We start from the raw sequence: 15,889 nt of genomic DNA on the forward strand, positions 1-15,889 counted from the left end.
ACACGTTTTTCGTTTGTCGTTTCAAACAAAAAAAACAAAAACCGCTAAAATAAGAGCCGTTCTTCCGTTTTTGGTTTCTGAATGTAAAAACGAAAAACGACTAAACCAAATTCAAATAACGATCCGATTTTGGTTTTTGGAAATTCCTTTTTTAATTTCTCTGTTTGAAGATCTACATTAAAAGAAAGACAGGTTGGCCACGTGACGCGGAAGTTATAGTAAATACAGCCTATCAAAATAAAAGCCGGTCATGCAGCACTAACGTAACACCAGAGTAACGTTGGAAGAAAAATAAATAAATAGGCTTAGCTGTTACTGTTAGCGCAGAGTTGTTACTGTTAGCGCTATATTATATAATGACATTAATATATAAACTTTATATATAAACTTTAAAAGTATGCATAATGCAACCAGCACCAAGATATTACAGCATTTTGATGAGAAAAGCATAGGTCAGAGGTTACAGTAGCATTACAAGGCCTGCTTTTTGCATTAAAACAATGTAAACACGAGTCTCAGACAGTAAACTTTAATGTAAATCAATCATAATTTAAGTTACGTTTATCATAAATTATTTACTCGAGGCGGTTACTTCCCGGTTTGAGTTTACGTGTTTATAAACGTTATAATAATTCTTTAATTCTATTTTGACCTTATTTCATCTAGTTTCTCATTACCTTACGCTGTTTCGATCACGTTTTAAGTTACGTTTATAGTTTATTAATTTCTAGCGCCGTTCACAATTTCTAGCGCCGTTCACAACGTTATTAACATTTATTAATAAAAAACACACAACACAATGAACACATTTTAACACAGAACACATTTAAGAACATTTGAACAATGGAACAACCCCTCTACTTCCTGGCCTTGTCCATGGCCCTCCTGAGACAACGCCGAGACCCTACAAATCTTGCTAAGGCTTCCCGGGCTCACGGCAGACTTAACAGGCGACAGGAGCACCACCGCTTTCTTGGCGGCCCTGACGCCCCTCTTTGGCCGGCTCAGGAGGCCCAGCTCCGGTACGGCCTGCTCGGGGTCGGCCTGCTCGGGTTCGTGGATCGCTGGCGAAGCCGGTTCCGCAGAGGGGGGCGGACAAGTCGCTGGGCGTCCGAACGGCACCGCCGGATTGGTTGCCCTCAATGCCGACAGCTCTTACATCACTTTTTGCCTCTTGCATGCCGGGTCGCCTTTGCCGAGAGCTCTGAGTGGGCAAAAAGGTGCCGGTCCATCCTAGACACCTCCTTCTGCCAACCCGGCACGGGGCAACGTCCCTGATGGACGTTGACCTGGTCGGATTCGAGCGCCAAAAGGAGGCGTCTCTCGTCCAGGTTTACCACACCATGTAACACCTTTAGGTGCTGGCTCAGCTGAGCGTAATCCCGATCGCACAATGGGCATTTTGAATACATGATCTATAAAGAGATAGCATATAGAGAAAATAGAAGAATGGGGAGGTCACTTGAGCTAAGCTTATATACTCCTTGCAAAGGGGGCAGAGCACTGGGTCATCGATATAGACTGGAAACTCAAATATTTCACTTTTCTATTTATTCTCTGGCCTTTATTGGATAGAAAAGTGAAACGGATTGACTTCCGTGTATATTTGATTTTTTAGACCTGAAAGTCAATCGTTTCACTTTTCCCTGGAAGTCACGAGCTGCCCAACTCGACTTAAGACTCTCCTGGGGTGCAGCCCCTTGGAAACAATTTAAGTAAAAACACAAAAATACTATATCGGCCCAGGAATGTCGTAGAGACGTCTCCTGGGATGGATACCCTTGGAAACAATTAAAGAAAAAAAAAAAATTATCTCGGCCCAGGAAAGTCGTAGAGAGGTGGGGTTGGTGTCGTCAGAAAGGTCTCGTGGCCCCCTTCAAAACGATCCAACGCCCAAGTCTCTAGAACCTCCTCTTCCCAAGATATAACGAATTTATCCTCACATTCAAATGCCCCTAGCTCCGCCCCCGAGAGGGCCACGCCCTCGACTTTGGGTGTGTTAGAAAGGCCTAGTCGAGTCTCTACGACCTTTCCCAGGCAGAGAAAAAGAGCCCCAAACTTTGGGCCCCTTCTCTGGCAAAAACAATTGAGGCCAACCTGTTAAAGACCCCCTATAATACGATTCTAGAAAAAAAAACATTTCGGCCCAGAAATGTCGTAGAGACGTGGGGGTGGTGTCGTGGTTCAAAACGCCCCCACCCCCAAGTCTCTAGGACCTTCCCTGCCGGAGATATAAAAAATAAGCTTTTACATTCAAAAGCTCCTAGCTCCGCCCCAAAAAGTCCCTCGACCTTGTTGGAAAGGTATTTCTGTCACCTTCAAACGCACCCACATCTAGGTCTCTAGGACCTTCCCTTCCGGAGATATACAAAATAAGCCTATATTTTCAAATGCACGTTGCTCCGCCCCCATATTTTAAATGTGGATTATTCTTTATTTACGAAGATACAAACAGTTTCTTTTTTATATTTAATAAACTTTAATGACAGAGACAGTTTATGTTTATTATAAGACCGAATGCAATACAATATTTATTTGTTTAAGATGTACAGTAACCACATGTTTACTATGAAAATCACAAAGACAGCTATTTTGACAGTCCAGTTAACAATCATACAGAAGCCTATAAAGATCCCCGGTCGGAGATTGGTTGGAAAACCCATTTCAACTAGCATGTAGCAGACTGGTCACTGCCTTACTACAGTACAAGAACAACATCGATATACCTGAATAACAGTACAACAATAAATAGTTCACAAAGAAATATTGTCTGTCTTGACACCTCACTGTTCCTTCATTGCTCTTCAGTGTGGAAATGTTTCTCCAAGAACGACTCTGGTTAGATTACGTTCTTCTGACTATTTTCTCCTCTTCTCAGTGACTTTCTTTTATTTCTTTACTTTTGCGTCCTCCTTTGGGTTTCTTCTCTTCCATGGTGCAAATTCGAGTAGAAAAGCAGGAGCGACAATGAAAACAAACCAAAACTAACGACGGAGTTTCATGCGCTATGTGCATGCATCGCCTGTGTAAAGTTACAGGAGCGCACACATCTCTCACAAGGAATATAATGGCAGTGATTGACGAGCCAGAGGGCCAATCGTTGACGCGATGATCGCGTAAACGATTGGCTGATGTTTCTAAGGCCCTACCTTGTGCACAGATGACGTATATTAATATTATTACCTTCAGTGCACCTAGTCATAGTCTTTTATCAGTTAGTAAAGACAGTTTCAAGTAATATTGCAAAAATGTATAAAACACAACATCCTCTTTTGCACCTTTTAAAGGTTAACTAATGTTACACCATCGGCTGTTGAATGCTTTATTCTGTTTGGCTGAAAAATGTGCCACATAACCACATTGGGTGTGCATTATTTTCGAAATAATTCAATGGCCGTTGTCAATTATTCCTTACTAAAGAGTTTAACAACATTTGATTTTAATAACGTATTAGTAAATTCATAAATTAACTTGAACTAAGATTAATAAATGCTGTAGAAGTATTGTTCAGTGATAGTTCAGTTTAGCTAATGCATTAAACAATTTGCTAACAAACATATTATCTTGTATATAAGTGTCACCGTCACCAAAATCCATTACGCTTTTTAACAACTTGTTTGTGAATTAGATTTTACAATGCAAGACCATGGTGGAAATGTTGGAGGTCAAAACAGAACTCAGGGGACTGGATTGCTGAATGTGGGATCCCCAACATGTATTCCACATCACTTGCTGATTTTTCTGTCATTTACCAACAAGTTATCACACACTACATATACCACAGGTAAAACTTCATGAAACGCAACAGAACTTTTCAAAAGACAAACGTTTGTTTTAGTTTTAATAGAAACACATTGCTAGACAGGAAGGGACCACAATTTACTTAATACTTGAATGTTATATTCCTTCAAATTAGGCACAGATATGTACAGTAAGAGAATAATAAAAGGGAGCTGACTGAGCCAACATCTTCAAAAAATACAAGAAAATTGCAGGCAGGTGTGTGATTAGGTTTAGAGCTAAACTCTTCAGGAAACTGGATCTTGAAGGGTTGAAGAGTTGAGAGCCTCAGCCTTAAGTTGTTTTTTTAGGGCTGCCATTATGATACAGCAATTCATCGCTGGAATTAATGCTTGTGGCCAGATGTGGCAAGGTGTGCAAAGTAACTGGGAAGAATTCACACCACTATTCACACACACACACATCTCAAAAACTATCACAGAATGATATCCGAGGACTCTTCCACATTGAATGGAGTCCACAAGGTAGCAACAAAAAAGATCAGGAGGAGGACACCATCTTTCTGTGGGAGTGGTGGTTGATGTCAATTGAAAGTATGTAGTCATTTCTGCAAAATGCATTTGGCTATATGTTGTTTACTCCAGTTAAATTTACAGTTTTATTTTTCTGTTTCTATAGAAAACGAGCTAGATGTTACTCTTGAGGACATACTCGTTTTTGTTACCAGAGCAGATGCTGTACCACCGCTGGGTTTTCAAAGGAAATATGAAATTCATTTTTATGAACAGGACACTGTAATCAAGCGGATTCCATACTCTTCCACATTCGCTCATTCTGTACCTACCAAGAGGCATTACAGAAGAAGAGGTCTTTAAAGACCTCATGCAGCTGGCCATGAAGGAGTCTCTTGGCTTTGGAAAAGTTTAATACATTTTTTTTGAGGCAGACATGTTTTGGTCCCCTTTGCACTGAATACTGTACAAACTGTTATATTCTATTCCCCTAACCTACCCCAATCCCTAACCCCAATGTCACAAAAACCTTCCTGTGTCCCCATAAACCATGGTAATAGCATAGTTAACATGTCATTATACACTATTCATGTCCCCGTAAACCACATTTGGAACCCCCCCCCCCCCCCACACACACACACACATCACATACCACTGTATTTACAACATTGGCAATGTTCTGATAAAAAAATAGAATTAATTAAAACAGACTTTATTTAACATTTTTAAAGCAAGATCCAAACAATACAAATTGCAATATAGCATTCACTTTAGTAAATGGACTGCAACAACCTGATCTCACGAATTTCCGTGGCATAGTCACGGAATTTTGTGCTCATTTTTCCGTGGCATTCTCACGGATCTCCGCATTTTTCCGTGGCCCTGCTACGGACTGTCTTTTTCCGTGGCATTCTCACGGATTGGTTACTCAACTGTTTTGTCCTATTTTCTTACCATTTTCGATTCGGTTTAGGGTTAGATTTACATGAAATGACATCCCTTCCCAAACCCAACTCTAACCCCAACGCCAGGCGACAATTGTTTAAAGTTTAGAAAATATAAAAGAATAAATCAGAAAAAATTATATAAACCAATAGTTAAAGTGACATACTAATGCAAACACCAAATCTAACCCTAAACCGAAGCGAAAATGGTTTGAAAATAGGAAAAAGCAGTTGAGTAACCAATCCGTGAGAATGCCACGGAAAAAGACAGTCCGTAGCAGGGCCACGGAAAAATGCGGAGATCCGTGAGAATGCCACGGAAAAATGAGCACAAAATTCCGTGACTATCCCACGGAACTTTGTGAGATCATGTTGACTGCAAATGTGGTAAGATACAAAGAAAAGAAAAAGTTAAGGTTCATATTAATATTAGAATAATATAATGCTGACAGTTCATATAAGATTAAACCCCCAAAGTTTTACAAACAAAAATTAAGAGAGTTACAGTATTTATGCATGAAGACAGCTATGCACGGATATACAGTATAAAGTAGCAGATTGAAGTGTCAGATTTACAGTTCAAATAAGGTTTTGATCTTTTTTATTTTTATCTTTTTATCATAATGTTTTATAAATGGCTGTAATGGATTATGCATCAAATCTACTAAATAGTACAGTTACAGAGTCTCGTCCCTGCCTGCTTTGAAGCAATTCTTGCAGATATGTAAAGTATTACTTGAGAAGGTATTTTTTCTTATGGTTGTTTAGGTGAATATGGTACTTCAGTTGGGGGAATCCGAAACATCATTGATCTTTAAATCACGACAGAACAACACTGGTTCATCACAAAAACCCAGTTGGTACTGCCACAGATTTAAACTCTCGCCTGGCTTCAGCTCAAACGTTAGCCCTTCTTCTACCTTAGTCACTTCGTCCCAGCGTTCTTTCTCAGTGTTCACACGTAAACCTCCATATTCTGTAGATAAGGAGAACTGGTACTTTGTAATCAGTGATGTAAGATCTCCAGGTTCCAGTGACAATGATGACCCATTCATCTTCCAGTTGTGTGTTATCCGTGTCATCTTCTCTTTACTGTATCCAACCTCTTTAGTAACTTTCTCATTCCGTGTCACTGGTGTGGTGCTGTTATTACTTATGTGTTTAATCTTTTGCCACCTGCCAAATGTTGGGCCTTTAGTTATTGACAGCCCGCCAGGCAAAAAGTTGACAACATCAGGGTGAACAGAATAGACAGCAACACATTGATCTTTATTGAAGTTGGAACCTTTATAGTATTCAACTCCCCCCTGTGAGTCTGGCTTGAGAAAGTAGTAGTTATCTGGCAGACCCCAGTAATAGAGACCATTACTGCAATTGGGATGTAGCTTGTATTCTACAGCATTTGAGTCAAGACTCAGGTCTGATGTTTTTCTGTAAACTCCCCTTTCTTTAAAGATGATGTAAAAAAAGCCAAAGGCTGCGAGGTAGTTGTCTCCACCCTGGCAGTTAGGATGAAGGCTGGCAATTACAGCACTGTCGTCTCTTGACAGGTCAGTGACTTTGCGGTAGAATTTACCTTTAATGATGTAAAAGTTGCCATCCTTGTTGGCCAGATAATGATCTCCATTTTGACAGGAGGGGTGCAGATTGAATATAGTGAGATCTGACCCTTTACTAAAATCACTTGACTGCAAATAGCAGCCAAGATCAGAGCGGATTATATAGTAGTAGTATGACGATCCACAGAAATCGACACCTTTAGCTTTGCTCTTGGGGACGATGTTTGCCATTGTTGTCTTTACCTGCAACACAAAGTAAGACAGACATTCAGTAAACAGATTGGATGGGATGCTGGTGTTTTAGTATTCAATACTTGTACATATAAAATAATTTTCTTGGTTTCCCAGGTAAAAAGTAGTATTTAATGTATTCAAAATATACTTATAAGTTATATGTTTTTAATGTATTTGTATTCGCAACATGTTAATTTAAACTGCATAAAACATTTGTTAAATAGCTTTTTAATGTATTTCAAAAATGTTAAAGGTAGACTGGTAACAAATATATGCTTAATTACACCTTTTAAAAGTATTCTAAACTCAAGCATACTTTAAATGTGTTTCTAAAAAGTGTACTGGAGGTAAGCTGGTAATACATATATGCATTTGCAGGTTTATCTTGAGTTTGTTAAAATGCACTTCTGCATTTTTTAGTAACTTTTTGTTTAGAGAATTAGATTATTATGAGTATATGAATATTCAATGGTTGCATATTCATAGTGTACTTTTCATGTTAATGTTCTACAATGTAATATAGTAGCTAATTGGATTTCACTGATCTTTGTTTTATATTGTATAATACTTTCAATAGGGGTTAATACTAGGGATGTGCAGTGAACACCTGTTTAATGGAACAGCGCTAAATAATAAACCCCTTAAAGCACCTATAATGTGTGTGAAGTGAATGAGTGCAATCTATAAAATGACATGAATGAGATTTTCTGCGTGTCCCTTATTTAGAGACGCGAGCTGTTTTGAAATTAGTTTAATAACTCTGCTAATATCAAACTTCTTTTAACCCAACTGTAAAAATTGACCCTTTGTTATTATTTTTTTAGACCAGAAAACCTTGATAAAATGCTGCACTCTGATAATGAAATATCCGTTAATAACTCTGTGTCTCCATGTGATTTTGGTCACAGATGATTTTTTAATTACTTCAAGTTAAAGCAAGCTTCATTGTCAATCTAGGTGAATATAAAATAAATAAGTAAATAGAAAAAATTATGAACATTTAACATTTTAAAAGCAAAATTTAAACTGAAGATTATTATGACATGAATTGCAATTAACATAAAAATTAAGTAAATAACAACTGAAACATTTAAATTAAATCTTACTAATTATCTTATTGTTTAAAACCATGTTGCTTCTTTGAACTAAGTCAAAACTAATTTTTAAATAATAGAGCATGCTGTTATTTGAAATTTAAAAAAAATATCTAATTATTTATTAATTTAGATGAAGATTAATAAGAAAGTTTTTTAAACAATTCGTTCTGTTCGCACAAAAGCTGTATGGACATAGATATAATGAGCTTAGCAAATTTGTTGTAATGCTTATTATGCTTTTGTAAATTCTTGTCAAAACAGATGTTTTTGAACTATTCTGTCAGTGCACGTACATGTGTGTCTGTGCGTTGCGTTTCGGATATGTCAGTCAGCGCGAGTCTTGTCGATCTTAATAACTTATTAACATAAATCAGTCCCGAACTTTCTCTCTCTTAATAACTCTTTAAAAAACAAGCAAGTCCTGCATTTTATTTCCAAATTCCTGCATGTTTTTAAACTGAAACCAATTCAGACATGACTGCATAGTATCAGTGTTTCCGCTATATTCATTCAACCGTGGCGGCCCGCCACGCCTAAAACATCCCCGCCACGCCTGCGGTTGTGGATAGAAGGGATACAGCAAACGAAATCTCGCCGGATGAGGACTGTTTAATCCTACTCCTTCACCCAAACCCACCTCTAAACAAAACATTTCACAGGATTGTAGGATGTATGTGTATCTCATGTAGCCAGAGCCGCTGTTTTCATCCTAAAAATCCTACCTTCAAATCTAATCCTAAACTTTTTGGCATTTTCTGTATCCCTTCTAGACAAAACCCGCGGCGGAAGCTCGCAAAATAAATAAAGCTATACCGAAATGTCCGCCCAGCAAGAAAGAAAAAAATTCCTTTCTGGATTCGCGTTGTTCACTCATTTATAAATAAATCTCCTAAAATATCATAATTTCCCCCATGGGTTTGGTTTCATGCACAAATAGATTTAAATCAACGGATGATGATTAGGCTACGTCTCTGTTTTGAGAAATAATAATAAAATAAATAAGTCTACACGAAATATTTTATAATTATCAGATTGACAAAACTAATAAAAAAAGTATTTGAGTTTCTGTTCTTTTTTTGTGATGCGCTGTTAAACCAAAGCAGCAGAAATCACGTCGTGTTTTTAATGATTTTAAATAAGCACAAGGTTTTCTCCTTATTGTGAGTTTACATAAATAAAAATACACAATTTACAGATTCGAATTTTATTTTACTTTTATCTGTCTGGCAATAAATTAAGGGTAATTTAAGTTGCAAGGTCATCACGCGTATGCTGTTCACAGGCGCATATACACGGACCCAGCGCGGGGCTGCGAGAAATGACATGATTAAACTTTCGATTTAACATATTACGAGTTTTTTGGACATTCATTTGTAATCACTGTACTCATATTATCAACTTATCTGGCCATTAGTTATTCAGAATATAGGCTATAAGCGCAGCGCGCTGCTGACCGCTCAGCTGTCAGTCAATCTTCTGTGCTTTAGATCGACACTCACAAAGTTTTACATTAAATGATAAGATGTTTGTCCAAAAACAAAAGGCTAAATACTGAATACATCTCATATAGGACTGCAAGACATTAGTCGAATCTGTTTGGAAGGAAACTTATTCCCGTGGAAGAGAAGGACGTTGGTAATAAAAACTGGAGGCAGACGGTGAGACTGTTTCATCGGTTTTCAGACGAAACAACAGGGTCGGGGTACCCGCGGGTGAAACTTCTAATATTTGATGTAACGGGTGTAATAATATTAACGTGTTATATGCGTTGTAGATCCAGGTCGGGACTCAATATGCGAGCGTAAACTGCGGGTCTAACATCCAAGAACAGAATTCGACTTGATTCCGACAGGTAACAGTTTTTAAATGTCCCCGTGCTTATTTGTGTTTAAGATCTGTCTGCGGAGAGCATAAAGGTTTCTATAAGTGCCCGATTTGCGGTGTGACCGGGTCGGGCTCTTTATGTCAAACAGCCCGGGTGTGGAATAAATTGCTGCTGATGTCGGGTGTTCTGTCAATCACAGCGGTTCGGATTATCAGACAGTACTGTGCGTGACTTTGCAACAGCTCTGTAACGCTAAACCCGAGCACGAACTTGCACACTACATTAAAACTACAATGAAAGATCCGTATGAAGCTATAAAAATTACTTTTTTTAAGAAAATACAGCTTAGATCAAACATAGAAAAGCAATATGCTATAAATATAAGGAAAAGTAAATGACAGCATGAAAATGATAAAAAACACATGTTAGTTTACTGTAGCCCTTTTTTTCTACATTAAAAAAAAATAATGTACATTTATAATCTGTCACGACCGGTTAAACACCGGGAAGTGAAAACAAAAGGAGAACCCAAACGCAAGAGATGTAAGAAAATATAACTATGAATTTATTTACAAAAATAACAGAAACACCCACGTGGGGGTAAAACAGAAGATAAACTTAAACACTGTGATGAAACACAAACTAAACAAGGGAAAACCGGACCAGATCTCAAAACACACGAAGCACATGAACACTGAGATCTTCACAACACTGAACTACGACAACGCACGCACACCACACAGAGAACACAAGGGCATTATATAGACAGCACATCAATGGGGAACAGGTGAACATAATTAACCACTTAAGACACAAGTACATAAGGGAGTAGGGTAAAAGTGACAAGACACTGGGAACACGTGTCACACATACATGATGTGAAAACACATGTGTTCCCACATAAACACAATGCTGCCATAATCTTGCCAACATCCGACCTGGACTATAACCAAAGTCAGGCAAGACCATGACAGCCACAAAACACTGGGAACACGTGTTACACAGACATGATGTGAAACACACGTGTTCCCACGTAGACACAATGCTGCCATGATCTTGCTCTCTAACACAGACCTGAACCTATACTAAGGTCTGGCAAGATCATGACAGCAACAAGACACCGGGAACATGTGGAAACCACGCACACAATGTGATTCCACATGTCCCCACACAGAACATAATACTATCACGGTCCTGCCAGATGCACTCAGACCTACATCTAGCACAGATGTCTGACAGGACCGTGACATAATCATCATGGGCGCCCCCTGCCGCCACAGCTGGAAAAAATCCTAGAGGAAACACTGATAGTATATTAGGTTAATCATTTCACTCTCAGAGAACGTACAAATAACGATCATTTTAGATGTTTAATTAATAGAGTATTTGAATCGCTAGAAGAGGGATTAATGTAGGCTACTTATTTTTTTCTGAAAATCTCCCACTCATTTAGACAGAATGGGTCACATATACTTAAAGGTGATGTACAGTCAACGTGCTCTCAAGTTGAACGCACATAGGCACAAGCTGTATGAGGCTTTGAAAATGAAGTTTTCCATGCCTATTATTAATGAGAATCAAGTTATTTGTCTTTTTGAGTAATTTTTTAAAATATTATTTTTAATAAATATTTACAATTATTAAAGTTATAATTATAACAAAAGCAAAAATTCATGTAATGTAATATGACAAATTTCCGGTTTAAGACCCGCCCACTTCCGGTTCCATCCGAATACACCAGTAAAGGATGACAGAATTTTCATTTTAAAGTGAACTATCTCTTTAATGATGGAAGAAACCAGTTCATATGTATGAATACAGAATAGGTATAATCTTAGAATGTGTTAAAACCTGTTTTGGTGGCAAACCTGCAGGTAAAACACTAAATATATAACATTCTAATAGTATACTTGACTGTACTGTAATTAAAATGTAACATTAAATGGACAGTAAGTAGGATTTTCCCCCATCTAGTGGTGAATTTGTATTTTGCATTCAAACGAATAGTGCTGTTTAGCGTCGCGTTTTTCCAAATGCGTGTTGCATCTAAGGTAGCCGTTATGTACTCACTGATCTCCTTGTCCATTTCAGCTAGTTCACGTGATGCTGACTCTGAACGAAAACACTTTGTGGAAATGCGTTGCGGTAGGCTAGTGCTTTTTGTCCCTCTCTGCTATTTTAGTTTTTCAATATAGCTGAACGACATGGAAGCTTCCTTGGACTTACCAGTTCAATCTAAATGAATAGAAGAAATTCTAAGCATTGATTTTGAATAATAAAACACTTAAAAAGCTACACATGGTCCCTTTAATATGGTTCCAGTACATTAGAAATGAATTACTTAGTGTATACAAATGTGTGGGCAATATAGTATTAATACATTTTGTATTGTTACGTCCCGTGGACGTATTTATTCATTATGAAACATGGGGTTATGATGACATTTATTGGGCATGTGTTTTCTTCATGCTAAATGCAGGCAAAGTGTCAAAAAAGCAGTTGGGCGTGTTACAGAGTATTTCTGTGCCGAATGCACTTTGCCAGGGTTCATACAAGTTTCGAAACGTTTTTTTTTCGATTACAGGTCCAGCTGACGTTTCAGGGGTTTCTATACGTATCACACCTTTATATGGACACTTCCCTCATAGAAGTGTGTTTTTGGATGTAAGGAGAAGAAAGCCAGCCTTATAAAAACAATACATATAGTTTATTATCCGGGGTAGCAGTAGAGTTTTTGTGTTGTATAGTGTTGCATGACTTGTACTCCCTCCTCCCGCGGTAGTAACACCTCCTTCTTCATTTTTTTGTACGTTATCGGAAAGATTCGGTAAAGCTATCTCTTACTTTTATAAATGATTAAACTAAAGACTCTTCAGATATATAAAGGATGTAATACTACTTTATAGGTACTCCAGATTAACATCAGAAATGCAGAAAACGCATGTGTTACGTGAGCTTTAACAATAACCTTCTATCAACAGCTCGCACACCACAGGGGTTAAAAAATTTTAACAACCGGCCAATCACAGTGTCTCTGATCGGTGTTTCTACTTTCAATATGTATTGCCTTTTCATGCGGTGCACGAATGCGCAATGATCTCGAATAATTCAATCCAGCTATATTAATCATAAGCGGCAGGAACCTAATTAGCCGGATCATGATGAGCACGATGATATTATCTTGGATGTCTCGTTTGATCTTGGATGTTTTAAGCAACGTACGAAGAACATGCCCCTTGTGTATGAATTAACCATGAGTTCACATGAGTATAGCCATAGATGCTGGAATGGCATAAAGAAGAAAGAAAGAAAGAAAGAAAGAAAAGATTTCAAACTGGAATAATTAAATACTACCTAACTTGCCACATGGACCTTTAGTTTGTACATTGGCTGATATTTTGCCATAACTTTTGATTTAAAAATATTTTTATATTACAGGGATGTGTCCCTAAAGCTGCTTTACAACAGTGAGCACTGGGAAAGAAGATATGAACATTCATGACTTACCTAGACAAGTGTAGATAACAGCACTGGTTAAGATCTTCTGCTCAGTCTGAGAGAGAAAGAGAAATACTTGTTTACCAGACTGGCACTTTAAATACAACTCTAAAGAAGGCTGTAAAAACAGACAAAACACACCCACAAACATCAGGGCAGAGCTGTGTGTAACATGTTTATCAAGGTTTATTAACCCTCTGGGGTCTCAGAGGTTTTTAGGGCCCTGGAGAAGTTTTGACCTGCACTGACATTTGTGCTTTTATCAGTTGCTTAAAAACATAATAATGCCAAAAGTCTCATAACACTGTGTTCAGCACAAACTGGGCTACAATATTATGTTTGTTTGTTTTTTGAGAGAAACATTTTTATGCATGGTTTTTAAAAAAAGCTAAATTTTTAAGTGTGACTGATACAGATGTGGCCTTTAAAAATGCACGTCTTGGAGAGAAGAATGCCGCAAGCACTTCCGAAAATCTGCGGGATCCTGCAGAAGGAGGATCAGGGGTGTGACACAGGGAATTTTTAAACCTGTAGAAGGCAGTCGTGATTCATGTAGACCAAACTGACGATAATATGTGTGCTCAACTTCAAGCTGAGCATACTGTATAATATTGAAGTAACATGACAGGGATTCTCAGTGCTCTGGCAGTTTTTTGATGTCAGTACACATGCTCAAATGCACATCATTTGCTTTATTTTTTTGTGCAATTAAAAGAGACGTAATGTATAACTGAGCCTTATAACAAACCGGTAATTCGTGAATCTGTGGCGCACTGCTTTTTGCATGTAAAAAACATCACATTCTATTCATTCTAATTTGTGAATTCATGTGATGCTGGTCCCAATGCCAAATAATCACGTTGTATTATTATGTATTCCCCTTTTACGTTAAACCGCAAATAACTCCCAAAGCTGAACACCTACAAAACTGAAACTACCGTTGTTTTGTCCAGCTTGATTTGGGAATTTTTTCACAGTACAGTTTTTCACTGTCAAATTAAGCCGTTTAATGCGGAAGATGGCAAGTACGCATTTTTTTTTTACATTTAACTGCTATTTTCAAATAACACGCATTCAAAAATCATGTCAATTTACTTGTTTTAGAAAAAGTCTGACTTGTGAAACACTTTCACAAACAAATTTGCTCTCTATTGACAGTATTTTACAACTGAATTGTTTGTTTGTTGTGTAATGCGGTAAATCACACCACTCAAATTGGACTTTAAATATTTTTTCGAATTTGTTAAACAAATTTTACAGATCAGATACACTTCTTTAAAAGGAAAATAAATTAAAAAAAATATGTTTTCCGCTTGTTAAGTGCAAATTTACAGAGCCTTATTCAGCACAGAACATAGCGTCTTAATTTTAAAAAATGAGCAATTCTAAATGTAAAAAATAATACATTAAAATGACTTAATAAAGCATTTTTTAAATAAAATATTAGTACAATAATATTAGTACGTTTGGTGAACTTAAAATCTTAAGCTTACATACAGGCAAGTCACTCGACTAGCAAAATTTTCAAACTACACTCACGCTGGCCGCATCTCAACTGAATCTAAAGCCTCCCGAGGTTGCATGTGTAGGCAGCATACGTCATCAAGACAGCCTTATTTCAGAATATTTATTAAGCTGACATTTATTCTTAGTTAATTGTAAATTGATGTAATGTGCGAATGTAATGCTCAGTTAACTTAAATAAACCGGGCTTGATGACGTATGCAGCCTGCATATGCAACCTGCGTAGACTGAAAGCGTTCATATTGAACAACAGTCGCACACTGTGATGAACCCGCGATCTAATGCTTTGATTTAAAAGCCTGTTGAAGACCTATTCTCGAGGACATTAAAACAAGTCGCCAAGGAAGCGAAAAAGACATTTAAAACGACAACGTGACATGAAAAACAAGACATAAGTCAAAATTGGGGTAATGTTAGTTTTCCAAGATCATGAGGCTCAAGGGACGCTGAAGTTGCCTGCTTTTGACTAGCTTGTATTAACGAGACCGGACAAAGAGTGTCTGTTTGTCTGTAACTTAAATAGTGAGTGGTGACAGGTGACGGTGATAAAAACTCAGGTGATGTGGATCGTGGGTGATGATTGAGGGTAGAACCTGGCAAATCCATTACAATAAGGATAAATAAGTAAATATAACTTATAAAACTAAGTTTGTCAAACTTAAAACTATATAAATTGGGAAAAAACTATGTTAATTGAAAGCGCAAGTCTAACAGGTCAAACTAAAATAAAGATAGTTTAAAATACTCAAAAGGCTTATGCAAATAGTTGCCTCAATTGTTTTAGTAAAACATGCACAATATTTTTTTACAGTGCATATTAGGAAGGTGGTCATACAGTTTTGACTTTTCAGTGTATACACAGTAGGCTATTTCATATATTCATCTGAAGTCAATTCATCAATTTGTTTTTATATTTTACCAGTATGGGTGTTTCCTGGGAATTAACCCTTTAGCA

The 15,889-nt window shown here is 37.5% G+C and overlaps 2 protein-coding genes across 3 annotated transcripts in view; one reads left to right on the forward strand and one right to left on the reverse strand.

Annotated features, from left to right (window-relative positions):
• LOC135745955 (uncharacterized) overlaps positions 1–15,889 on the forward strand; it is a 605,494-nt gene that overhangs the window by 255,957 nt on the left and 333,648 nt on the right. The window lies entirely within an intron of this gene.
• On the reverse strand, positions 5,242–13,471 carry LOC135745211 (uncharacterized). The gene is made up of 2 exons (XM_065263561.2): positions 13,420–13,471; positions 5,242–6,999 (listed from the first exon to the last, which is right to left on the reverse strand). Exon 2 carries the CDS (start codon positions 6,985–6,987, stop codon positions 5,980–5,982), a length of 1,008 nt encoding a protein of 335 aa, XP_065119633.2. The 5' UTR covers positions 6,988–6,999; positions 13,420–13,471; the 3' UTR covers positions 5,242–5,979.

Source organism: Paramisgurnus dabryanus, chromosome 10, assembly GCF_030506205.2.
Source record: "Paramisgurnus dabryanus chromosome 10, PD_genome_1.1, whole genome shotgun sequence".
Classification (NCBI taxonomy): domain Eukaryota; kingdom Metazoa; phylum Chordata; class Actinopteri; order Cypriniformes; family Cobitidae; genus Paramisgurnus; species Paramisgurnus dabryanus.